The following is a 27,667-nucleotide window of genomic DNA, read 5'->3' on the forward strand; positions in this document are numbered from 1 at the left end:
CACTACCTGGCCGGAAAACGATTTACCCTGCTCACTGACCAGCGTTCAGTTGCTTTTATGTTTAACAACAAGCAGAGGGGCAAAATCAAAAATGACAAGATCTTGAGGTGGAGAATCGAACTTTCCACCTACAACTACGAGATCTTGTACCGGCCCGGGAAGCTAAATGAACCCCCGGATGCGCTATCGCGTGGCACCTGCGCCAGCGCGCAGATCGATAGACTGCGGGCCCTCCACAATGACCTCTGCCACCCGGGGGTCACCAGGTTCTTCCACTTCATCAAGGCCCGCAACCTGCCTTACTCTATTGAGGAGGTCAGGACCATGACCAGGAACTGCCAAGTCTGCGCTGAGTGCAAACCGCACTTTTATAGACCAGACAGGGCCCACCTGATAAAAGCCACTCGCCCCTTCGAGCGCCTGAGCGTCGATTTTAAAGGGCCTCTCCCCTCCTCCGACCGCAATGTGTACTTCCTCAATATTATTGATGAGTACTCCCGTTTCCCGTTCGCCTTCCCCTGCCCGGACATGACCAGTGCCACGGTCATTAAATGTCTGAACAACCTCTTCACCCTGTTCGGCTTCCCCAGCTATATCCATAGCGACCGGGGCTCATCATTTATGAGCGACGAACTCCGTCAGTACCTGCTAACTAGGGGTATTGCCACAAGCAGGACCACCAGTTACAACCCCCGGGGGAACGGACAGGTGGAAAGAGAAAATGCGACAGTTTGGAAGGCCGTCCTGCTAGCCTTAAAGTCTAGGGGCCTTCCAACCTCCCGCTGGCAGGATGTGCTCCCCGATGCGCTCCACTCTATTCGGTCACTGCTCTGCACTGCCACTAACGCCACCCCTCATGAGAAAATGTTTGTCTTCCCAAGGAAGTCCACATCGGGGACATCGCTACCGCCATGGCTGACGTCCCCAGGGCCGGTCCTACTGAGAAGACACGTGAGGACCCATAAAACGGACCCCCTGGTCGAGAGGGTCGACCTCCTCCACGCCAACCCCCAGTATGCTTACATCGCATACCCGGACGGGCGGGAGGACACAGTCTCCATAAGAGACCTTGCACCCTCGGGGGCCGCAGTAACCCACTACCCACTACCACCCCCCCCCACGATCCGATATCCAGCCCCAGCAGACGGCAGGCCTGGGCCCCGCGACCCGCTCGACATCTACGAGGACGACACGCCTGTGCCACAGCCTACGCTGGACTCGACGCCGGAAACTTCACTACCCCTGCCGTCGCCACGCAGATCACAGCGGCAGACAAGACCTCCGGAGAGACTCCAATACACTAACTTTTAATACACTTCACCCCGCCGGACTCAATTTTAAACAAGGGGTGAATGTGGTAAACCACTGTTTGTATTCCTGTTTGTCCTGTTTGTATTCCACTGTGTACATGCCTGGACATGCCTCGGCTGACTCCTCCCACAGGTCCTAGTATAAAGGTGACTGCTCCCCAGCCCTTAGTATCATGGACCGGTCGACCACGCGAGGCAGACCTCCATTCTGTTGTTAATAAAAGCCTTTAGTTACTCTTCTAACTCTCAGTCTTTTATGAGTAATTGATAGCGCATCAACAGTGCAGTGCTCTCTCAGCCTGGGTTACGTGGCCAAGTCTCTGGAGTAGGACTCTGACCCCACAACCTTCTGACTCAGAAGTGAGAGTGCTGCCCACTGAGCCACGGCTGACACTTATAAGCAACTTGATAGAGATTCATTGCTAGGATTAGTCAACAGTTCCATTGTTGTCGTATCAAGGATGGTAGAAAGCCAAGAAGAAGATCTTTTTTCAGCTAATGATTTCTAAGCTGCTCCGAGGGGCTGGTGGAGGTTTCGCTGAACGCGGAATCGCTTAATTGGTGCAACCACATGGGCGCCGTTTTCCGACCAGCCCCGAGGAGATTTGGGGCTATGTATTTTTAAGTCTTGGGTACCCTTGTTAAAGGCATGTTACGTTGAAGCAGTGCCTCGCCCAGAGGCCCGTCGCCCGTCTTACCTCTGAGACCAGGCCGCGTACGCCCGCGCATTCAGGGCGTACTCCAGCTCGAAGCGGGTACGCAGTGCCGCCACGTGACTCCTGCCCGGCCCCCCGCGGACCATCAGGCAGTCGGAGGACGATGAGGGCGAGAGGGAGCCGCTGCTATTACTGGAGGCCGGGGACATCAGCTGGACCCAAGGAGAAGGAAGAAGGAGACTTTAGATGATAAAGATAGGAGAAACCATAAGGAATGGCAAGGCTAAGAAAAATCCCAATTGCCCATTGAAGATCATCCTTCTAATCCAACAAAGATCCACTTGATATAGTTACTCGTCCATTCTTACCTCTACGTTGCAAAGGCACTCCTCCAAATTGGTAACCAGTTCTGAAAAGTCAGGTCTTTCCTACAGGCGAAGGGCAAAATAACAATAAGTAAAATATTACGCCAACCTTGGTTAGACTACACTTGGAGTACTGTACACAGTTCTGGTCTCCATATCACACTTGGAGTACTGTGCACAGTTCTGGTCTCCATATCACATTTGGAGCACTGTGCACAGTTCTGGACTCCATATCACACTTGGAGCACTGTGCACAGTTTTGGTCTCCATATCACACTTGGAGTACTGTGCACAGTTCTGGTCTCCATATCACACTTGGAGCACTGTGCACAGTTCTGGACTCCATATCACACTTGGAGCACTGTGCACAGTTTTGGTCTCCATATCACACTTGGAGTACTGTGCACAGTTCTGGTCTCCATATCACACTTGGAGCACTGTGCACAGTCCTGGTCTCCATATCACACTTGGAGCACTGTGCACAGTCCTGGTCTCCATATCACACTTGGAGCACTGTGCACAGTCCTGGTCTCCATATCACACTTGGAGCACTGTGCACAGTTCTGGTCTCCATATCACACTTGGAGTACTGTGTACAGTTCTGGTCTCCATATCTCACTTGGAGTACTGTGCACAGTTCTGGTCTCCATATCACACTTGGAGTACTGTGTACAGTTCTGGTCTCCATATCACACTTGGAGCACTGTGTACAGTTCTGGTCTCCATATCACACTTGGAGCACTGTGTACAGTTCTGGTCTCCATATCTCACTTGGAGCACTGTGTACAGTTCTGGTCTCCATATCACACTTGGAGTACTGTGCACAGTCCTGGTCTCCATATCACACTTGGAGCACTGTGTACAGTTCTGGTCTCCATATCACACTTGGAGTACTGTGTACAGTTCTGGTCTCCATATCACACTTGGAGCACTGTGTACAGTTCTGGTCTCCATATCACACTTGGAGCACTGTGCACAGTTCTGGTCTCCATATCACACTTGGAGTACTGTGCACAGTCCTGGTCTCCATATCACACTTGGAGCACTGTGTACAGTTCTGGTCTCCATATCACACTTGGAGCACTGTGTACAGTTCTGGTCTCCATATCACACTTGGAGTACTGTGTACAGTTCTGGTCTCCATATCACACTTGGAGCACTGTGTACAGTTCTGGTCTCCATATCTCACTTGGAGTACTGTGCACAGTTCTGGTCTCCATATCACACTTGGAGCACTGTGCACAGTTCTGGTCTCCATATCACACTTGGAGCACTGTGCACAGTCCTGGTCTCCATATCACACTTGGAGCACTGTGCACAGTCCTGGTCTCCATATCACACTTGGAGCACTGTGTACAGTTCTGGTCTCCATATCACACTTGGAGTACTGTGCACAGTTCTGGTCTCCATATCACACTTGGAGTACTGTGTACAGTTCTGGTCTCCATATCTCACTTGGAGTACTGTGCACAGTTCTGGTCTCCATATCACACTTGGAGTACTGTGTACAGTTCTGGTCTCCATATCACACTTGGAGCACTGTGTACAGTTCTGGTCTCCATATCACACTTGGAGTACTGTGTACAGTTCTGGTCTCCATATCTCACTTGGAGCACTGTGTACAGTTCTGGTCTCCATATCACACTTGGAGTACTGTGCACAGTCCTGGTCTCCATATCACACTTGGAGCACTGTGTACAGTTCTGGTCTCCATATCACACTTGGAGTACTGTGTACAGTTCTGGTCTCCATATCACACTTGGAGCACTGTGTACAGTTCTGGTCTCCATATCACACTTGGAGCACTGTGCACAGTTCTGGTCTCCATATCACACTTGGAGTACTGTGCACAGTCCTGGTCCCCATATCACACTTGGAGCACTGTGTACAGTTCTGGTCTCCATATCACACTTGGAGTACTGTGCACAGTTCTGGTCTCCATATCACACTTGGAGTACTGTGTACAGTTCTGGTCTCCATATCACACTTGGAGCACTGTGCACAGTTCTGGTCTCCATATCACACTTGGAGCACTGTGCACAGTTCTGGTCTCCATATCACACTTGGAGTACTGTGCACAGTCCTGGTCTCCATATCACACTTGGAGCACTGTGTACAGTTCTGGTCTCCATATCACACTTGGAGTACTGTGCACAGTTCTGGTCTCCATATCACACTTGGAGCACTGTGCACAGTTCTGGTCTCCATATCACACTTGGAGCACTGTGCACAGTTCTGGTCTCCATATCGCACTTGGAGTACTGTGCACAGTTCTGGTCTCCATATCACACTTGGAGCACTGCGCACAGTTCTGGTCTCCAGATCACACTTGGAGTACTGTGCACAGTTCTGTTCTCCATATCACACTTGGAGTACTGTGCACAGTCCTGGTCTCCATATCTCACTTGGAGTACTGTGCACAGTCCTGGTCTCCATATCACACTTGGAGCACTGTGCACAGTCCTGGTCTCCATATCACACTTGGTGTACTGTGCACAGTTCTGGTCTCCATATCACACTTGGAGTGCTGTGCACAGTTCTGGTCTCCATATCTCACTTGGAGTACTGTGCACAGTTCTGGTCTCCATATCACACTTGGAGCACTGTGCACAGTTCTGGTCTCCATATCACACTTGGAGCACTGTGCACAGTTCTGGTCTCCATATCACACTTGGAGCACTGTGCACAGTTCCGGTCTCCATATCACACTGGGAGTACTGTGCACAGTTCTGGTCTCCATATCACACTTGGAGCACTGTGCACAGTTCTGGTCTCCATATCACACTTGGAGCACTGTGCACAGTTCTGGTCTCCATATCACAAAAAGGATATAGAGGCACTGGAGAAGGTGCAAAATTATTTACAAGGATGATACCAGAACTGAGAGGTTATAATCATCAGGAAGGATTGAACAGACTGGGGCTCTTTTCTCCAGACTTTGAGAGAACTCTCCGATTAGTCCCACACCCCAGACTTATCCCTATAACCCTGCAATTAGTCTTCTTCAGGTACATGTCCAATTGCCTGTTGAAAGTTCCTCTGGAATCTGATTCCACCGCCCTTTCAGATAGTGCGTACCAGATCTTAACAACCCTCTGTGCGAAGAAATGTCTCCTCATTTCCCCTCTAGTTATTTTGCCAATTATTTAAAATCTGAGCTCTATTTACCAACCCACTTGCTAGCAGAAATAATTTCTCCCTACTTGCTCGATCAAAACCCTTCACGATATTGGTGTGGGAAGTCACACAACACCAGGTTATAGTCCAACAGCTTTATTTGAAATCACAAACTTTCGGAGCGCTGCTCCTTCGTCAGGTGAAGACTTCGTCAGGTCCAGGGCCCCAAACACCCCTTCCAGGTGAAACAGCGATTTACTTGTACTTCTCGCAATCTAGTATACTGTATTCGCTGCTCACGATGCGGTCTCCTCTACATTGGGGAGACCAAACGCAGATTGGGTGACCGCTTTGCGGAACACCTCCGTTCAGTCCGTAAGGGTGACCCCGAGCTTCCGGTCGCCTGTCATTTCAATTCACCGCTCCATTCCCACTCGGACCTCACCGTCCTTGGCCTCTTGTACTGTTCCACGGAAGCTCAACGTAAACTCGAGGAACAGCACCTCATCTTCCGATTAGGCAGTCTGCAGCCTTCCGGTCTCAATATCGAGTTCAACAATTTCAGATCATAACCTCGGCCCCCATTTCATTTTCACTTATATTTTTCCACTCCTTTCCTTTCCCCCCCCCCCTTTCCTTTTGTTTCTCTCTCACACCTGGCAGCTATCTTTTGCCCTGCCAGCACACTTTACACCTAATCACAGCCTATTACCATCTCGTCTAGCTTCTAATCTCTTTTACTTCTTTTGGTTCTTTAATTCTTTTGTCCGATCGCAGCCCTGCCTTCGATCTAGTTCCTTTTCTCTCCAGTTTTGAAGAAGGGTCAAACCCGAAACGTCAACTCAAATTTCTCTCCACGGATGTTGCCTGACTTGCTGAGTTTTTCCAGCATTTTCTGTTGTTATTTCGGATTTCCAACATCTGCAGTATTTTGCTATCGTACCACAGGGAGTGGTTGGAGCAAATAGTATTCATGCATTTAAGGGGAAACTAGATAAAGGGCACCTGACTGCCTATTGACTTCAAAATCATCATTTTCGTCTTTGAGATTTTCTCCAGCCTTCCAACCCTACTGGCATGTACTGCCCGTCCAGAGGAACAGGAGGAGGCCATTCAGCCCCTCGAGCCTGTTCCGCCATTCAATTAGATCATGGCTGATCTGTGACCTCAACTCCCAATCTGGCCTGCCTGGCATCGATGTCAGCCGTGGTTGTGGGTAGCACTCTTTCCTCTGAGTCACAAAATCGCGGGTTCCAGTCCCGCTCCAGTGCAGTACCGAGGGAGTGCTGCACTGTCGGAGGTGCCATCTTTCGGATGAGATGTTAAACCGAGGCCCCATCTGCTCTCTCAGGCGGGCGTAAAAGATCCCACGACTATTTGAAGAATAACAGGGGAGTTCTCCCCGGTGTCCTGGTCAATAATTATCACTCAACCAACATCACTTAAAAAAAAAAACAGATTGTCTGGTCATTCATTGAATAAATTTTTAAATAAATTAAAGGAGTAAGTCATGGCAGGAGAGTTCAGACCCGTGTTCTGCTCCTCTTGCTCCATGTGGGAAGTCAGGGACGCTGCCAGTGTCCCTGACGACCATGTGTGCGGGAAATGCATCCAGCTGCAGCTACTTGTAGACCGCATTACAGCGCTCGAGCTGCGGGTGGATGAATTTTGGAGCATGCGCGATGCTGAGAGGGTCGTGGATAGCACGTTTAGCGAGTTGTTCACGCCTCAGTGTAGGGCTGCACAGGGGGTGACCATCAGGCGGAGCAACAAAGGCAGGCAGGTAGTGCAGGGAACCCCTGCGGACATCCCCCTTTCAAACAAGTATACCAAGTTGGATACTGTTGAGGGGGATGACTTACCAGGGGAAGGCAGCAGCAGCCAGCTTCCTGGCACCAGGGAAGCTTCTGCTGCTCAGGAAGGGAGGAAAAAGAGTGGGAGAGCAATAGTGGTAGGGGATTCTATCGTAAGGGGAACAGATAGGCGTTTCTGTGGCCGCAAACGTGACTCCAGGATGGTTTGTTGCCTCCCTGGGGCCAGGGTCAGGGATGTCACTGAGCGGCTGCAGGACATTCTTAAGGGGGAGGGTGAGCAGGCAGAGGTCGTGGTCCACATTGGGACCAACGACATAGGAAGGAAGGGAGATGAGGTCCTGCATCAAGAATTTAGGGAGCTAGGTAACAGATTAAAGAGCAGGACCTCAAAGGTTGTAATCTCTGGATTACTCCCAGTGCCACGTGCTAGTGAGTATAGGAATGGGAGGATAGAGCAGATGAATGCGTGGCTAAGGAGTTGGTGTAGGGGGGAGGGTTTTACTTTCCTGGATCACTGGGCCTGCTTCTGGGAAAGGTGGGACTTGTACAAGTCGGACGGGTTGCACCTGAACCAGAGCGGGACAAATATCCTTGCGGGGAGGTTTGCTAGCACTGTTGGGGGGGGGTTTAAACTAACTTGGCAGGGGGATGGGATACAGAGGGGAGCTGAAATAGGGGGTGATGTGCTGCCAATTATAGAGAAAAAAACAAGTCAGCTTGGTAGACAGGGCAAACATATAAGGGCAAGGCTGGATGGCATCTATTTTAATGCAAGGAGTCTTGCAAATAAGGTGGATGAACTGAAGGTGTTGATAAACACATGGGAGTATGATATTGTTGCTATCACGGAGACATGGTTGAGGGAGGGGCAAGACTGGCAGCTCAATATTCCGGGGTACAGAATCTTCAGGCGAGACAGAGGGGGAGGTATAAGAGGAGGGGGTGTCGCAATATTAATTAAGGAGTCAATTACTGCAGTAAGGAGGGATGATATATTAGCAGGTTCTTCTAATGAGGCCATATGGGTGGAGCTTAAAAACAAAAAGGGGGCAAGCACTTTGCTGGGAGTGTACTATAGGCCTCCAAACAGTCAGGGGGAGATAGAGGAACAGATATGTAGGCAAATCTCAGAGAAATGTGCAAATAATAGGGTAATAATAATGGGGGATTTCAACTTCCCCAATATTAACTGGGATAGTCAGAGTGTGAAAGGCTCAGAGGGTGTAGAATTCTTAAAGTGCATCCAGGAGAGCTTTTTGAGCCAGCATGTAGAAAGTCCTACAAGAGAGGGGGCGGTACTGGACCTAATTCTAGGGAATGTGGCTGGCCAAGTGGAAAAAGTGCTAGTAGGTGAGCACTTTGGTGACAGTGACCATAATATGGTAAGATTTAAGGTGGTCATGGAAAAGGACATGGATGGGCCGGAAATAAAGGTTCTAAATTGGGGGAAGGCCGATTTTAATAGGATAAGGCAGGATCTGGCCAAAATGGACTGGGATCAGCTACTTGTAGGAAAATCCGCATCGGAGCAATGGGAGGCTTTCAGAAGGGAGATTGAGATCATACAATGGCAACATGTTCCCGTAAAGGTCAAGGGTGGTTCCAAAAACCACAGGGAACCTTGGATGTCAGGGGATATACGAGAATGGATTAGGAAAAAAAGGAGGGCTTTTGGCAGATACAAAAGGCTAAAGACGGAGGAAGCCCTAGAGGAGTACAAAAAGTGCAGGGGGATACTTAAAAAAGAAATTAGGAGATCAAGGAGGGGCCATGAAATAACACTGGCGAGCAAAATAAAGGAAAATCCTAAGATGTTTTATAAGTATATTAAGGGTAAGAGGATAACTAGGGAAAAAATAGGGCCCATTAGGGACAAAAGTGGCAATCTGTGTGTGGAGCCGGAAGATGTAGGAGGGGTTCTAAATGAATTTTTTGCATCTGTTTTCACTATGGAGAAGGACGATGTAGACATAGAAATAGGGCGGGGGACTGTGATATGCTCGAACATATTAACATCGAGAGGGAGGAGGTATTGGCGGTTTTAGCTGGCCTAAAAATGGATAAATCCCCAGGCCCGGATGAAATGTATCCCAGGCTGCTGTGTGAGGCAAAGGAAGAGATTGCGGGGGCTCTAACACATATATTCAGGACCTCTCTGGCCACAGGGGATGTGCCAGAGGACTGGAGAACCGCTAATGTAGTACCATTATTCAAGAAGGGAAGTAGGGAAAAACCGGGGAACTACAGGCCAGTGAGCCTAACATCAGTGGTAGGAAAATTATTGGAAAAAATTCTGAGGGACAAAATTTGTCTCCACTTGGAGAGGCAAGGATTAATCAGGGATAGTCAACATGGCTTTGTCAAGGGAAGATCATGTCTGACTAATTTGATTGAATTTTTTGAGGGGGTGACTAGGTGTGTGGATGAGGGTAACGCAGTGGATGTGGTATACATGGATTTCAGTAAGGCCTTCGATAAAGTCCCGCACAGGAGACTGGTCAAGAAGGTAAGAGCCCATGGAATCCAGGGTGCCTTGGCACATTGGATACAAAACTGGCTTAGTGGCAGAAGGCAGAGGGTGATGGTCGAAGGTTGTTTTTGTGACTGGAAGCCTGTGGCCAGTGGGGTACCACAGGGATCGGTGCTGGGTCCCTTGCTGTTTGTGGTCTACATTAATGACTTGGATATGAATGTAAAAGGTATGATCAGTAAGTTCGCGGATGATACAAAAATTGGTAGGGTGGTAAATAGCGAGGAGGGTAGCCTCAGTCTGCAGGACGATATAGATGGGTTGGTCAGATGGGCGGAACAGTGGCAAATGGAATTTAACCCGGAAAAGTGCGAGGTGATGCACTTTGGGGGGACTAACAAGGCAAGGGAATACACAATGAATGGTAAGACCCTAGGCAAGACGGAGGGTCAGAGGGATCTGGGTGTGCAAGTACACAGATCCCTGAAGGCGGCGGAACAGGTGGATAAGGTGGTAAAAAAGGCATATGGGATACTTGCCTTCATTAGCCGAGGCATTGAATATAAGAGCAAGGAGGTTATGATGGAGCTGTATAAAACACTGGTTAGGCCACAGCTGGAATACTGTGTGCAGTTCTGGTCGCCACACTACAGGAAGGATGTGATCGCGTTGGAGAGGGTGCAGAGGAGGTTCACCAGGATGTTACCAGGGCTGGAGCGCTTCAGCTATGAAGAGAGACTGGGCAGATTGGGTTTGTTTTCCTTGGAGCAGAGGAGGCTGAGGGGGGACATGATTGAGGTGTACAAAATTATGAGGGGCATAGATAGGATGGATGCTGAGGAGCTTTTTCCCTTAGTAGAGGGGTCAATAACTAGGGGGCATAGATTCAAGGTAAAGGGCGGGAGGTTTAGAGGGGATTTGAGAAAGAACTTTTTCACCCAGAGGGTGGTTGGAGTCTGGAACTCACTGCCTGAAAGGGTTGTGGAGGCAGGAACCCTCACAACATTTAAGAAGCATTTGGATGAGCACTTGAAATGCCATAGCATACAAGGCTACGGACCAAATGCTGGAATATGGGATTAGATTAGACAGGGCTTGATGGCCGGCGCGGACACGATGGGCCGAAGGGCCTCTATCCGTGCTGTATAACTCTATGACTCTATGACTCTATTTATCTCATTGCTGTTTGTGGGACCTTGCTGTGCTCAAAATTGGCTGCTGCGTTTCCTACTTTACAACAGTGATTACACTTCATTGTCTGTAACGTGCTTTGGGACGTCCTGAGGCAGTGGAAGTTGCTGTATAAATACAACTCTTTCTGTTAAATGAGATTGCAACTGACTAAAATGACATGACCCAAGTGTTAAATAGATAATGACAGCAATCTGAACTAGCTTTACATTAACTCCAGTGATGTGTCGCCACATACTGTCTGCGATTATACTTTCTTCATTTACACAACTTTAATGCGGTATTTTCCTCTCTTTCTGCAGGGACCCTTCAAAGATGATCACTGCTGTACAAAGCTCTTCCAAAGTTTCATGGCTGGATGTAAGTGGCCACTGGGAAGTGCTTTAACATGGACAACAGCAAAAGTAAATTAATTTGCTTGCACGTAATTATTACTAAAGAATTACTGAACTGTAAATTAAAACCTGGGCTTCAAGATCCCATTGTACGATAGCAGATTAGCGTGTTTGTCTCGGCTATTTTATCAGAGGTATTAACTGAATTATTCTTCAACAGCACCTCCCAAACCCTCAACCTCCACCACCTAGAAGGACAAGGGCAGCAGGTGCATGGGAACATCACCACCTCCAATTTGCCCTCCAAGTCACACATCATTCTGACTTGGACATACATCGGTCATTCCTTCATCGTCGTTGGGTCAAAATCCTGGATCTCCCGACCTAACAGCACTGTGGGAGCACCTTCACCTGTATCGGTTCCAGAAGGCGGCTCACCACCGCCTTCTCAAGGCTCCTGGGATCTGAGAGGGCAGATGGGGCCTCGGTTTAGCGTCTCATCTGAAAAACAGCACCTCCGACAGTGCAGCACTCCCTCAGCACTGCCCCTCCGACAGTGCAGCGCTCCCCCAGTACTGCCCCTCCGACAGTGCAGCGCTCCCTCAGTACTGCCCCTCCGACAGTGCAGCGCTCCCTCAGTACTGCCCCTCCGACAGTGCAGCACTCCCTCAGCACTACCCCTCCGACAGTGCAGCGCTCCCTCAGTACTGCCCCTCCAACAGTGCGGCGCTCCCTCAGTACTGCGCCTCCGACAGTGCAGCACTCCCGCAGTACTTCCCCTCCGACAGTGCAGCATTCCCTCAGTACTGCTCCTCCGACAGTGCGGCACTCCCTCAGTACTGCCCCTCTGACAGTGCAGCACTCCCTCAGTACTGCCCCTCCGACAGTGCAGCGCTCCCTCAGTACTGCACTGGGAGTGTCAGCCTAGATTTTGTGCTCAAGTCTCTGGGGTGGTACTTGAACCCACGACCTTCTGACTCAGAGGCAAGAGTGCTGCCCACTGACAGCTTGTCATCAGTAGCAATTGAGGTCAAGGGTCAGGTAATCCTGTGACACGAACCTAGGGCTTTACTTAAAGCACAAATGGGTCACTGAGCCAAGTAATGGGCACCATCCCGTCTGTTTGCCATATATTCTGGGATATGTAATGCACAGAGAGGAGCTATACTGCAGAACGTGACGTCCAGAGCCCATTCCCAGTATGTCAATCTCGGTCGTGGTGGCGTTCAGGCAATCAAGTTAGCCTCAGATCTCGCCCCCCTCCCCCTGCGTTACGGAGAGGAATATCAGCCAGAATTGCCACTCCTGATCGCTGTCCAGTCACTCCCGCTATGGACGGCAGGTGAGGATAGCGGTTGCGTGCAGCTCCGGTAGTCGAATAGCCGGCAAACATTCACTGTCTAGGCCCACACACTTCGATGGGGAGGGGGGGGCGGGGTATTGGGGGGTGCGTGCAGCCAGCGGAAGCCAATCCCGGTGAGTCAGCACCTTTGCAAGAGGGGACTTTCGGGGTGGGGAGGGGGGCCGAGGGGAAATAAGTGACTGAGTGAAACTTTTAGTTTGAAAGAGGAAGCCATTAAACGTTTGCGCCATGTTGTTCCAGGAATCCTGGCAACGATTTCGGCAATCTTCTCCTTGTCACTACAACCCTTGACCTGCCGTGGCTGCCCTCCCTCCTGCATCCTGTGCTCGGAAAACGCAACCATCTGTCGGGGTCTGGCGTACATCCCAGGTTCGTCCATATCTCCGCACGCTCAGCTTCGCCTGGCGATTCCTGATCCCGTAGAGCAGGTCCTCGAGAAACCCGGGCTGCTCCACGCTGGATTGTTACAGGCCTTAAGTGGCCCACTAAGCTCCCAAAATGGCAGGCAGGAAGCTGGCGCACGTTATCATCAGGAATGGCGCCAATAGCCGCCATGGTGGATACGGTAGATGCGCGGGGGACAATTGGGGCGCTGGGCGGCTCGGTTTTCTAACAGCCCAGTGCTTCACTTGCCTCACACTGAACACGCACGTGACTCTAACCAGAAAGAAGCCCCCCAGCCCCCAGAACTTACCCAAATGTGGAGCCGGGTCGCGCGGGAGGGCTCTTTGTGACCCCACGGTTAATGAACCTGGGCTGCTCCCCTCCCCCACCACACCAAATCAGCGATCGTCCTCCCCCCTCCCCCGATCAGCGATCGCCCACCCCCCTCCCCCACCCCCGATCAGTGATCACCCTCCCCCTCCCCCGATCAGCAATCGTCCTCCCCCCTCCCCTCCCCCGATCAGTGATCACCCTCCCCCTCCCCCGATCAGCGATCGTCCTCCCCCTCCCCCGATCAGCGATCGCCCTCCCCCTCCCCCACCCCCGATCAGTGATCACCCTCCCCCTCCCCGATCAGCGATCGTCCTCCCCCTCCCCCACCCCTGATCAGTGATCACCCTCCCCCGATCAGCGATCGTCCTCCCCCCTCCCCTCCCCCCGATCAGCGATCTCCCTGCCCCCTCCCCGATCAGCGATCGCCCTCCCCCCGATCAGCGATCGCCCTCCCCCCCTCCCCGTCCCCGATCAGTGACCGCCCTCCCCCTCCCCCCTCACCCCGATCAGCGATCACCCTCCCCCTTCCCCCGATCAGCGATCGCCCTCCCCCCGATCAGTGATCGCCCTCCCCGATCTGCGATCGCCCTCCCCCGATCAGCGATCGCCCTCCCCCGATCAGCGATCGCCCTCCCCCGATCAGTGATCGCCCTCCCCCACCCCGTCCCCGATCAGTGACCGCCCTCCCCCTCCCCCCTCACCCCGATCAGCGATCGCCCTCCCCCTTCCCCCGATCTGCGATCGCCCTCCCCCCTCCCCGATCTGCGATCGCCCTCCCCCGATCAGCGATCGCCCTCCCCCGATCAGTGATCGCCCTCCCCCACCCCGATCAGTGATCGCCCTCCCCCCTTCCCCGATCAGTGACTGCCCTCCCCCGATCAGCGATCGCCCTCCCCCCTCCCCCTCCCCCGATCAGTGATCGCCCTCCCCAATCAGCGATCGCCCTCCCCCACGCCCAATCAGCGATCGCCCTCCCCCCTCCCCCGATCAGCGATCCCCCTCCCCCGATCAGTGATCCCCCTCCCCTCCCCCGATCAGTGATCGCCCTCCCCCCCGATCAGCGATCGCCCTCCCCCCCAACTCAGCTATCGCCCTCCCCCTCCCCCTCCCCCGATCAGTGGTCGCCCCCCCCCTCCTCCGATCAGCGATCGCCCTCCCCTCCCCCGATCAGTGATCGCCCTCCCCAATCAGCGATCGCCCTCCCCCACCCCAATCAGCGATCGCCCTCCCCCGATCAGCAATCGCCCTCCCCCCTCCCTCCACTCAGCGATCGCCCTCCCCCTCCCCCGATTAGTGATCGCCCTCCCCCTCCCCCGATCAGCAATCCCCCTCCCCCAATCAGTGATCGCCTTCCCCCTCCCCCGATTAGCAATCGCCCTCCCCCCACCCCCACCCCATCAGCGACCGCCCTCCCCTCCCCCTCCCCCCACCCCCAATCAGCGATCGCCCCACCCTCCCCCCCAACCTACCACCCTCCCCACAAGCCCGAGGACCGACTGCCCCCACCCACCCGACACATGTCCTGGTAACATTAACCTGCTCACCCCCCCGATTCCAGCCAGTTGTTGTGATCTGGAATGCGCTGCCTGAAAGGGCGGTGGAAGCAGATTCAATAGTAACTTTCAAAAGGGAATTGGAGAAATACATTAAAAGTTAAAATTTGCAGGGCTGTGGGGAAAAGAGCAGGGGGGAGTGGGACTAATTGGAGAGCTCTTTCAAAGAGCTGGCACAGGCACGATGGGCCGAATGGTCTCCTCCTGTGCACTATGATTTCAGAGAAATGTGACTTGGTGCGTGAGTTTAATGGCCAATTAATTCAAAACCTTGCTAAAGTCACACTGCATGCGCACTTTTTGAAATCTCTTGCTCTGTAATCCACTTGGCTATATTGTTACAGCTGTTCCCCTAACCACAAGGGCCTTGCTGCTCACTGATGGGACCATCCATTCCATAGAGAAACCCAACTTGGCCAACCTGTCCTCCTTGACCTTGTTGAAGCTGAGCAACAATGGGATTGTGGACATTAAGGAGAATGCTTTTCACGGGCTATCGGGTCTCACGGTCTTGCTGCTGGATCAGAACCTAATAACCAGCGAGACCATCACGGAATCTACCTTTGCTGGGCTTCCTAACCTAGAAAGACTTGATCTGGGCCACAACGCCATTAGCCAAATCAATGGGAGCTGGTTCAGGAACGTGGCCAGCCTCGGCTCTCTCGACTTGGGGAGGAATCAGATCACCAAACTAGAAGCGGACACCTTCTCCGGGTCGAGCCTTCAGGACCTCCAGATCTTGGACCTCTCCGACAACTCCATCGATGACATCGACAGGAATGCCTTTCGCGGACTGAGAGGACTGAGGTGGCTGGACCTCTCGAGGAACAGGCTGTCGGGAATGGCCGACTCCTTCTCGCGCTTATCGAAGCTCTCAGTGCTAAACCTGGACCTTAATCGCTGGGACTGCACCTGCCGACTCCACGAGCTGGCCGTGTTTCTGAGAAACTTCATTAAAAGTCCTGACCGGACCTTAACAAACGGCAAAGACCTGGTCTGCGAGACGCCACAGAGCGCACAGGTTCAGACCCTCTTGCAGTTAGCAGACAGCAACTGTGCGACTCAGTCCCAAAATGCCACGATGATAGTGACGAGCGGGAGTTACAGGCATTATGTGCGGGATGTTATTTTAGCAGCGCTATTCTGCTTTGCAGGTAAAGTACAATCTATATTTTTAAAAAACTAGCGCAGTTTGTCCATGACATTTCAATTGTCACACTTGGGCGTCACACTTTTCCATATGCAAATTTTGCATCACACTTATACATGATTGGATCAAATTACATATTTATACAACAAAGTGTGAAGTGATTCATTTTGGTAGGAAGAATGAGGAGAGGCAATATGAACTAAAGGGTACAGGTTTAAAGGGAGTGCAGGAACAGAGAGACCTGGGGGTGTACGCACAGAAATCTTTGAAGGTGGCAGGACAAGTTGAGAAGACTGTTAAAAAGGCAAACGGGATCCATGGCTTTATTAACAGAGGCATAGAGTGCAAAAGCAAGGTGGCTGGACCTCTCGAGGAACAGGCTGTCGGGAATGGCCGAATTGCTGAACCTTTACAAATCACTGGTTAGTCCCCGGCTGGAGTATTGTGTCCAATTCTGGGCACCGCACTTTAGGAAGGATGTCAAGGCCTTGGAGAGGGTGCAGAGGAGATTTACTAGAATGGTACCAGGGATGAGGGACTTCAGTTATAAGAACATAAGAACATAAGAAATAGGAGCAGGAGTCGGCCATTTGGCCCCTCGAGCCTGCTCCGCCATTCAATAAGATCAGGGCTGATCTTCTACCTCAACTCCATTTTCCCGCCCTATCCCCATATCCCTTGGTTCCTTTAGTATCCACAAATCTTATCGATCTCTGCCTTGAATATACTCAACGACTGAGCATCCACAGCCCTCTGGGGCAGAGAATTCCAAAGATTCACAACCCTGTGTGTGGAGAAATTTCTCCTCATCTCAGTCCTAAATGGCCGACCCCTTATCCTGAGACTGTGACCCCTAGTTCTAGACTCTCCAGCCAGGGGAAACAGCCTCTCAGCATCTACCCTGTCAATCCCTCTAAGAATTTTATATGTTTTGATGAGATCACCTCTCATTATTCTTATGTGGAGAGACTAGAGAAGCTGGGGTGGTTGTTCTTGGAGCAGAGAAGAGTAAGGGGAGATTTGATAGAGGTGTTCAAAATCATGAATGGTTCAGATAGAGTAAATCAGGAGAAACTGTTTCCAGTGGCAGGAGGGTCGGTAACCAGAGGACACAGAGTGAAGGGAATTGGCAAAAGAACCAGAGGGGAGATGAGGAGAATGTTTTTACAGCGAGTTGTTGTGATCTGGAATGCGCTGCCTGAAAGGGCGGTGGAAGCAGATTCAATAGGAACTTTCAAAAGGGAATTGGATAAATACGTGAAAAGGAAACATTTGCAGGGTCATGGGGAAAGAGCGGGGGGGTGGGACTAATTGGAGAGCTCTTTCAAAGAGCCGGCACAGGCACGATGGGCCGAATGGCCTCCTCCTGTGCTGTGAGACTCTCTGATTCTATGAATGTGAAGAGATAGATCATGCACCTGGGTCGCCAACCCTGCAGGTTTACCCTGGAGTGGCCAGGAATGAAAGATTCATCTCCAGGAATCTGATCTCCGCCCCGCCTCAGCTCATCTGCTGCGGAAACCCTCATTTATGCCTTTGTTACCTTCAAACTTGACTATTCCAAGGCTCTCTTGGCCGGCATTTTCCACTATCCATAAACTTGAGCTCATCCAACACTCTGCTGCCCGTATCCTAACTCGCACCTAGTCCCGTTCACCGAACACCCCTGTGCACACTGACCCGTGTCCTAACTCGCACCAAGTCCCGTTCACCCATCACCCCCTGTGCTCACTGCCCCGTGTCCTAACTCGCACCAAGTCCCGTTCACCCATCACCCCCGTGCTCACTGCCCCGTGTCCTAACTCACACCGAGTCCTGTTCACCCATCACCCCCTGTGCTCACTGCCCCGTGTCCTAACTCGCACCAAGTCCCGTTCACCCATCACCCCCTGTGCTCACTGCCCCGTGTCCTAACTCGCACCAAGTCCCGTTCACCGAACACCCCCTGTGCTCACTGCCCCGTGTCCTAACTCACACCAAGTCCCGTTCACCGAACACCCCTGTGCACACTGACCTACATTGGCTCTCGGTCTGGCAAAGGCACCATGTTGAAATTCTCATCCTTGTTTTCAAATCCCTCCATGGCCTCACCCCTCCCTATCTCTGTAGTCTCCTCCAGCCCTGCGACCCTCCGAGATCTCTGCGCTCCTCCAATTCTGCCCTCTTGTCCATCCCCCACTCCCTTTGCTCCACCATTAGCGGCCGTGCCTTCTGTTGCCTGGGCCCTAAGCTCTGGAATTCCCTCCCTAAACCTCTCCACCTCTCTCTCCTCCTTTAAGACTCTCCTTAAAACCGACCTCTTTGGCCGAGCTTTTGGTCACCTGTCCTAATATCTCCTTATGTGGCTCGGTGTCGAATTTGGTTGGATAATCGTTCCTGTGAAGAACCATTGGGACGTTTTACTACGTTAAAGGTGCTATATAAATGCAAGTTGTTGTTGTTGATCTGTGCAGCCCAGGAGAAAAATCATACGGGCAATTAAAAAAAATTCTTTGAACACCTTTGTTTATTAGTTACAAATATATTGGAGATAGGGAAAGATGGACCGACAGTCAAGAATCATCTGATCGGGTGAAGAAGTCGGTACGCTTTCTGATTGGCTGTGGGAAGGCGGAGCACTGTGAGGATGGCTGTGTTGGGTGGGGGCGAAGCGATTGGAGGCAGGAGGTCATGTGATGAAACCTCCAGAAATATGGCCAATTGGAGTTGGCAAGGCTAGGAAAAGAGGGGAGAGAAATTTCTAATAAAAAACTGGGTCACAACACTCTACATCCTTTAAAACCAGATTCACGGTTTCCTGGCTAGATTGGTGGACAACAACAACTGCACTGATATAGCTGCCCGTGTCCTAATTCGCCCCAAATCCTGCCCATAGGAACAGGAGGAGGCCATTCATCCCTTCGAGCCTGTTCCGACATTCAATTAGATCATAGGCTGATCTGTATCTCAACTCCATCCACATGCCTTGCTTCTGTATCTCTGAATCCCCTTGCCTAATAAAAATCTATCAATCTGAGTTTTGAAAATTTCAATTGACCCCCCCACCCTTTTTGGGGGGAGAGAGGTCCAGATTCCACTGCCCTTTGTGTGAAGAAGTGCTTCCTGACATCACCCCTGAACGGCCTGGCTCTAATTTTAAGGTTCTGCCCCCTTGTTCTGGACTCCCCCCACCAGAGGAAATAGTTTCTCTCTCTCGACCCAATCAACTCCTTTAATCATCTTAAACACCTCGATTAGATCACCCTTTAACTCAGGGGAATACAAGCCCAGTCTGTGCAACCTGGCCTCAGAATTTAACCCTTTTAGCCCCGGTGTCAGTCTGGTGAATCTGGGCTGCCCCCCCTCCAAGGCCAGTCTATCCTTCCTGAGGGTCGGGGCCCTGAACTGAACGCAGTGTCCAGATGCAGTCTATCCAGAGCTCTGTGCAGCTGGAACATAACTTCCTCCCCTTTGTGTTCCAGCCCTCTAACAATTCATTAGCCTTTTTGATTATTTTTTGTACCTGCCCACTAGCTACAAAGTTACAAAGAGTATTTACAGCACAGAAACAGGCCATTCGGCCCAACTGCTCCGTGCTGGTGTTTATGCTCCACATGAGCCTCCTCTCACCCCTCTTCATCTCACCCCATCACCATATCCTTCTATCCCTTTCTCCCTCATGTGTTTATCCAGCTTCCCCTTAAATGTATCTCTGCTATTCGCCTCAACCACTCCCTGTGGGAGCGAGTTCCACATTCTCACCACTCTCTGGGTAAAGAGGTTTCTCCTGAATTACCGATTGGATTTATTAGTGACGATCTTGTATTTATCGCCCCTAGTTCTGGTCTCCCCCACAAGTGGAAACATCTTCTCTACGTCTACCCCATCGAACCCTTTCATAATCTTAAAGACCTCTATCGGGTCACCCCTCAGTCTTCCCTTTTCTAGATAAAAGAGCCCCAGCCTGTTCAATCTTTCCTGATAGTTATAACCTCGCAGTTCTGGTATCATTCTAGTAAATCTTTTTTGCACCGTCTTCCAAGTGCCTCTGTGTCCTTTTATAATATGGAGACCAGAACTGTTCAGAGCAGTGTTCGCTTTTACTGATTTCAGTGCTCGGACGCCTAACTCTCTCGGCTCCTCCACAGTTCTGAGCATTTCACCATTTAGAAAATACTCTGATCGATCTTTCTTAGGTCTAAAGTGGATGACCGCACACTTTCCCACATTGAACTCCATCTGCTACAGTATTGCCTGCTCACCTAATCTATTAATGTCCCTTTGCAACTCTCTGCTTCCACCTACACTACTTACTGTGCCACCTAGCTGAGTATCGTCAACAAACTTGGGACACCACCAGTCCCATCCTGCCAATTTCAGTACATACCCATTATCCCCACTCTGTGTTTCCTCCCTCCTAACCGATTTCCTCCCCATGTCAACAGCTTGCCTCCATTTCCATGCGCTTTTGTTTTTGCTATCAGTCGCTTGCACGCACCCATCACCGCCTGTGCTCACTGACCTACACTGGCTCCCGGTCCGGCAACGCCTCGATTTTAAAATTCCTATCCTCGTGTTCAAATCCCTCCATGGTCTCACCCCTCCCTATCTCTGTAACCTTCTCTAGCTCTACAAGCTTGCGAGATCTCTGCGCCCCTCCAATTCTGGCCTCTTGTGAATCCCCCACTTCATTCGTCCCACCATTGGCGGCCGTGCCTTCTGACCTCTAGGCCCTAAGCTCCTGGAATTTCCTCCCTAAACCTCTCCGCCACTCTCTCTCCTCCTTTAAGGCACTCCTTAAAATTGATCCAGTGCCTTTTTAAGGGTGTCAGCCAGGCCAGAATTGAGTACTTTTGCTGCCACTTTGTGCCATATGTCCACACTCTTTGAATGTTATATTCCGTATAAGCTTCTTGTAATCTAATATTTGCGATCAATTGCAGGGGCTGTGGGGCTCACAGTCGCAGTCACAACTCTCCTGTACAACAAACATCATCAGCAGCGAAGGGACCCGAGGGAGAAAAACTGCCAACCGTCTGGGGCGGAATTTAACCGCGAAGGAAAACGCATTTTCGAGAGGGTCCCTCGCTGTCACTTTAATTGTGACAGCCAGGTCGAAGCCATGTCAACAGCGAGCTCGGTGAATGGTCCCAATCTCCCCCAGAAGGACACTGTTAGTCCCAAGCGTGGGCAAGCAAGCAACGAGGAGAGGTTTCACCAAAGATGCCCGGGCCTCTTAAATCAAGCCGAGGAGCAGACCGCGGAGAAGGATTACTTTGTGTGCCAGCGCTGCAGGCTGGTGCACGCGTTCATAACCACGCCCGGCGATGGTGAAGTCAGGAGGTTGGCGGCTAAATTCTCTGCTGGGACGGCGAGAGGGGGCGGAGGTGGTTTACTCTGGGGTACCAAGTGGAAGGTACCTCGCCAAGCAGGAGGATCCAGTCAGGGTGAGTCTCTGTACAACATAGAAACATAGAAGATAGGAGCAGGAGTAGGCCATTCGGCCCCTCGAGCCTGCTCCGCCATTCAATGCGATCATGGCTGATCATCCAAATTCAGTACCCTGTCCCTGCTTTTTCCCCATATCCCTTGATCCCCTTAGCCTTAAGAAATATATCTAACTCCTTGAATATATTTAATGAATTGGCCTCAACTGTCTTCTGTGCTAGAGAATTCCACAGGTTCACCACTCTTTGGGTGAAGAAATTCCTCCTCATCTCAGTCCTAAATGGCCTACCCCTTATCCTTAGACTGTGACCCCTGGTTCTGGACTCCCCAACCACCGGGAACATCCTTCCTGCATCTAGTCTGTCCAGTCCTGTTAGAATTTTATAAGTTTCAATGAGATCCCCTCTCATTCTTCTAAACTCCAGCGAGTATAAGCCCAATCGACCCAATCTCTCTTCATACAGAAAGAGGATTGTTACAATTCAAAATATTTTTGCTAAACTAGTCATTCAGCCCCTTGAGCCTGATCCACCATCCAATTAGATCATGGGCTGATCTGTATCTTAACTCCATCGCCTTGGTTCCGTAACCCTTAATAACCTTGTTTGACAAAAATCTATCGCTCTCCATTTTGAAAATTTCAGTTGAGCCTCCACAGCATTTGGGGGAGATTGTGTTCCAGATTCCCACTGCCCTTTGTGTGAAGAAGTGCTTCCTGACATCACCCCTGAACGGCCTGGCTCTAATTTTAAGGTTGTGCCCCCTTGTTCTGGACTCCCCCCACCAGAGGAAATAGTTTCTCTCTATCCACCCGATCAACTCCTTTAACACCTCAATTAGATCATTCCTCAAGCTTCTAAACTCAAGGGAATACAAGCCTAGTCTGTGCAACCTGTCCTCGTAAGTTAACCCTTTTAGCCCCCGGTATCATTCTGGTGAATCTGGGCTGCTCCCCCTCCGAGGCCAGTCTATCCTTCCTGAGGTGCGGGGCCCTGAACTGAACACAGTGTCCAGATAGGGGTCTGACCAGAGCTCCGTACAGCTGAAGCTTCACTTCCTCCCCTTTGTAATCCAGTCCTCTTGTCCATCCCTCACTCCCTTCACCCCACCATTGGTGGCCGTGCCTGGGCCCTAAGCTCTGGAATTCCCTCCCTAAACCTCTCTGCCTCTCTACCTCTCTCCTCCTTTAAGTCACTTCTTAAAACCTCTTTGACCAAGCTTTTGGTCACCTGTCCTAATATCTCCTTATGTGGACTCGGTGTCAAATTTTGTCTGATTACAACAACAACAACATGCATTTATATGGCACGGTTAACGTGGTAAAACATCCCAAGGCGCTTAATTACACTCGGGATTACGCTCCTGTGAAGCGCCTCGGGCCTGACATGAATCAGTCATTCATGAAAGAAAGATTTATGAAATAATACTGAGTGGCCTGCAGGTGGTGCTGTCCAGGGAGAGTATAAATACTCGGACACGGGCCCAGCTTGCGCAGGACATTCTTAACAGGAACTAGTGAAGGACACAACTAGACCTCCATGTTGTAATACAGTTGATTAAAGCTTTGTTTAACGCTTAGACCAAGTGCCTAGTAGTTTTCTTATGTCAGTGACGTTTTACCAGGTTACTGGCACTGTATGAATGCAAGCTGTCGCTATGTGTCGTCAATGAGAAGCAACAAGCCCAGTTAAAAGAAGAAATGAAACAGCAGTGCAGGATTCCAGAAACGCCTGCCCACTCGAGCATGTGGCTAATGTTAACATAATGTTCCATCTCTCGTTTTAACAGGCTCCACCGAAGGTTCACGAGCTGGGAGCGAACGTTCAGGCAACAGTTGCCACCCGTCGAAAGAACCCATCATAATATATAATCCGGGAAAGGGGTATTGTAAGTGGCTACCAGAAGCAAGGGGCGTCGGGCGAGGCCAGACCGCAGCACCACTTAAATCGCAAAGTAGGTACTTCCCAAGCTCACCCCTCACCAGCATACAATCGCAGCTGGGCACAGTTGCTTTAGTAACAGAACCGTTTTATGGAGTCAACCGACGATCTTTCCCACCAGGCAGAGTTCGGAGTGTTGAGCTGTTGCCAGGAAACGACCTCGCCGGTAACCGTGACAACCATCGGCAGCTTCTTCGCTATAGCAACAGAGTTCCGACAGAGGCGGGCGTGAAGGTCAGGTCAAAGGTGGGAGGTGAACGACGGGCCGGAAGCGCTACACGTAATGTGAATGCAGAAGCGCACGGTGAGATAGTGGTCTTTGCAAGCCACGAGAGGAGCGGAGCCAATCACGGTCGATTTGGAAAGGAGGGGCGGAGGCCATACATGAAGGACAGGGCAAGTCACAGAGACAGTCGGTTTATCGACCAAATTGAAATCCTTGGAACCGTTTGGGGAGGCGACAGGGCTCGGAGACCAAAGTCTGTCACGTTTGATTTACCAGGCTTCGCCGATGCTGAATTAATACGTTCTGCCGAGACAGGGTCAAAAACACATGGGGAAGGAAGGGAGGCTCGTGCGAGCGTTGAGTGTGTGGGGAGCGGTAGAAGGTTCAGGGCAGAGGAAACGCCTTTGGTCAGACCCCGTACTTCTCGGAAGCGAAGTGACGAGAGCAGAAGGAGAATGGATATGAAGGAGACGTCGAGAGACAGCAAAACCAGGAGAGCGATTCAACGCGGAGAGTCAGTGAACGTCCTGATGGTGAAATTTATCTTGCACCCCACCAAGCATGCAAAGATCCACCCAGATGAAGTTACAGGGGTCAGGGGGCCCTTAAGGAAGAAGAAGCAGGTCACCACAAAGAAGAAAGGATTGATAGAGACCCACAAAGGGAGGCAGCCCAGAAAACCTCTCGTCTGTCAAAGCGCCACATCAACTGGGGGTCTACAACAAGCCCAACGACCAAAGACATCAAAGAAACGCCCATCAGCATCATCTCAAAATGAGCCATTCCGCCAACTCCATCCCTCCACAGGACCTGGCAAGAGAGACGGAGCCAGAGGAGACAATGGAGGTTTGCATTCAGATCTAGAAACAACTTCTGCAGTTTTGTCACCAATGTCCCCAACGCCACTGACAGCCAGTGAAAACCACAAATTGCCCCCGTCCGTTAATAGACCTCTTGGTACTCGTTCCGCCGCACCACAGGGATCTGCCCCGTCAGTGGGATCTGTCGAAACACCGAACAAAACCTCCAGCCATGAAGCTGCAACACACAAGACTCCGCCATCGCTAACCTCTGCATCTCATCCACCCGCATCTAGGACCTCTGCTGATGACCATGAAGCCAAAGAGACACTGGTAGAGCTGAAGCCTTCCATCGCCGGCACCTTCCAACTACAGGAGGCCACCCCGAGTAGTGACAGCGAGTACGTGAAGGTACCGGTCGCTCCGCCTTCGGGGCATGCCCCTGGCGTGAACCCGTCTGACGAACGAGAGGTGGAGAACGCACCTGCGGGATGCGAAGCACCAAACCAAGACTTCCAGAGGGAAGGGGACAGGCAGCCAGCTGCCAGTGGACAGAGAGAGATCGAAGGGCAAACAGCCAAAGGGCAGAGTGAGGAGCGAGGTTCAGTGAACAAAATGGAAATGGCAGGGAGTGACGCGGACGGTGAGGTGAAAGCTACCGAGGGCAAGCCTTCAGGCAACTCGACACCATCGATACAAACAACCGCTTCTGGCACATGTCCAGCAACGGGTCAAGGACAGAGCTCTTCACCGCATGTGTTAGCCGAAGAGGCTGCTGCACGCGGTGTGGATGGGCCGCACGGGAGGACAGAGGAGGGAGCGGCCGAACCGGCAGGTGAAATAAACCGCCAGCCACGGCCCATGGAGCAACCGCCTTCGCTCCCGGCCTCCTCTTCCGTACCAGAACTCAGGAACCAAGACCGGATCGATGGCGGGAATGTCACCTCCGACGGTCAGAACCCGAACGGCGATCGTGCCATTTCCCCGCCCGGGGGCAGAGAGGAGCGCGACTCCAGCGCCGTTATTGTCAGCTATGAGAAGTCCGATGAGGGGATGGTGACAGGGGAGCCTCGGCCAGGAGACTGCACGCTGCTGCCCATACACAGCCTGGGCACTTGGGACAGAGCAGGTGATGAGGACAATCAGAGAAGGAAGATCCGACTGGTCATCCCCGAGAGACCAGGCGGCGAGTCCAATAACGCCGGCAATCGGAAGATTAGATAATTGGACGGATATATTGAGATAAAAGAGGCTGATCAAGAAAAGAAACACACAATTCACAATTCACAATTCAAATCGCTTTATTGGCATGATAAGTTACATCTTATGTTGCCAAAGCATCAAAATACATTTATGGCTGAGCACATAAACGCAGTTCTATTCATACAGTGTATAAACAGGTATATCCCTGAGCAACTTGCATTTATACAGCACCTTTAACGCAATAAAACGGCCCCAGGCGCTTCACAGGAGTGTTATCAGACAGAATTTGACAACAAGCCACATAAGGAGATATTAGGGCAGTTAAGGCAGGTTTTAAGGAGCGTCTTAAAGGAGGAGATAGAGGTAGAGAGGCAGAAAGGTTTGGGGAGTGAATTCCAGAGCTCAGCCCAGGCAGCTGAAGGCACGGCCGCCAGTTGCTGGAGTGGGGCATTTCACGGCGCACCCCGTTAGTTAGATTGTTTCCCTCACCCTTCCACTCTGTGTGGGAATGCGAGCTGATAACGGCGCGGAGAGGGCAGCGGGGTATCTGGCACCAGGGTGAATGACGGGACCAACAGACTATCTCCTTAACCAATTAGATTAAAGGACTGAGAACGCAACAGAGGAAGGACGGAGAAGGAAATCAGGTGAATTAGAGTCAAATCAGGTACAGAAAGAGAAATAAAGAGAGGGAAAGAAAGATTGGATAAGAGGGAGAAAAGAAACAGAAAGGAAAAGTAAAATTTAAATTTGACATTTTTAAAATCTCTAACAACAATTTACTACATGCAGGAATGAGATTGAACAGTTTAAATTGGTCCCTTTCTGGGCCAGAGAGGTTGATTGGCATTGCAGTAACATTAATCACCTTGTTAAAAGGTACTTACGCTGTTAATTACCAGATTTAAGCTGAAATTGCAAATCCAACAAGTTCTTAAAAATAACGGGGAGGATAAGGGCAAGATGCCATCTGTGTGAAACTAACGGTGGAACAGCGTAAATCGACAAGCAAGTTCTGGAGTTTCGCAACTCACGGCGTATCTCTTCATCCCCTGAACGCACTGGCCAGTTTGTGCATTAATAACGGCGCGAGTCCTTAACACACCGGTGTTGTTCCAGCAAGATCTGGCCCATTATATTCTTCAGATTTCTACGCAGAATATCACATAATGCGGTTTCTACTCATTGTCACTTCATTCAATCCCAACTTCAAGGCTACGGAAAGCTTCATAAAGAAACAATTGCAGCGAATCTTCAACATTTAAAAAAAAATCATTTTCAGAAAAAAGAGGATTTCCATTTTTTTGATGACTTTATACGGAGAACATGCCATGTATATTTTTGTAGATTTCCTTTGCCCTTTTCAAAATGAATGCCCTCTTCATGTCCAGTTTATTTTAATAAAGTTTGTTAATCTTCAAAATCAACTTGGTTATGATTTTTCAGAATCCCTGCCGAGGATCAGAATCGGTCATTGTACTTTAGGAACACGGGAACAGGAGGAGGCTATTCGGCCCATCGAGCCTGTTCCGCCATTCAATGAGATCATGGCTGATCTGTACACAGGAACAGGAAGAGGCCATTCAGCCCCTCGAGCCTGTTCCACCATTCGCAGAGGAAAATAAAACAAGGTCCCTCTAGTTTGCCTTCTGCCATCCTGGTCGTCACATGATACAATAAAGGAGTTGCTGAATCATCATGCCATTCGGCCTATCGTGCCTGTGCCGGCTCTTTGAAAGAGCTCTCCAATTAGTCCCACTCCCCCCTGCTCTTTCCCCACAGCCCTGCAATTATTCCTTTCCCAGTATTTATCCAATTCTCTTTTGAAAGTTACTATTGAATCTGCTTCCACCACCCCTTCAGGCAGCGCATTCCAGGTCACAACAACTCACTGCGTAAAAACATTCCTCCTCATTTGCCAATTCCCTCAATCTGTGTCCTCTGGTTATCGACCCTCCTGTCACTAGAAACAGTTTCTCCTTATTTACTCGATCAAAACACTTCCTGATTTTGAATCCCTTGATTAAATT

At 50.8% G+C, this 27,667-nt stretch overlaps 3 protein-coding genes across 4 annotated transcripts in view; 2 read left to right on the forward strand and 1 right to left on the reverse strand.

Moving 5' to 3' along the window:
- tnni3k (TNNI3 interacting kinase) overlaps positions 1-27,667 on the reverse strand; it is a 184,874-nt gene that overhangs the window by 71,626 nt on the left and 85,581 nt on the right. The window contains exons 22-23 of one of the 2 annotated variants that reach the window (XM_085983580.1): positions 2,335-2,394; positions 2,009-2,178 (exon numbers count right to left, since the gene is read on the reverse strand). In XM_085983580.1, the coding sequence (XP_085839706.1) occupies positions 2,009-2,178; positions 2,335-2,394 (230 nt within the window). Of the gene's footprint in view, positions 1-2,008; positions 2,179-2,334; positions 2,395-18,555; positions 18,757-27,667 lie in introns of those variants that run through there. The other variant, XM_085983581.1, reaches the window with a different exon arrangement.
- On the forward strand, positions 15,208-16,077 carry lrrc53 (leucine rich repeat containing 53; the record flags this gene model as incomplete). The annotated part of the gene is made up of 1 exon (XM_085977030.1): positions 15,208-16,077. A coding segment is annotated over one exon (870 nt), but the record flags the coding sequence as incomplete, so codon positions are not given.
- Positions 23,730-27,054, forward strand: LOC147122428 (uncharacterized). The gene has a single exon (XM_085983582.1). The coding sequence runs from the start codon at positions 23,793-23,795 to the stop codon at positions 25,656-25,658; it is 1,866 nt and encodes a 621-aa protein (XP_085839708.1). The 5' UTR covers positions 23,730-23,792; the 3' UTR covers positions 25,659-27,054.

This window comes from Somniosus microcephalus, chromosome 3 (assembly GCF_052327205.1).
Source record: "Somniosus microcephalus isolate GS21.2 chromosome 3, FLI_Smic_1.0, whole genome shotgun sequence".
NCBI lineage: Eukaryota > Metazoa > Chordata > Chondrichthyes > Squaliformes > Somniosidae > Somniosus > Somniosus microcephalus.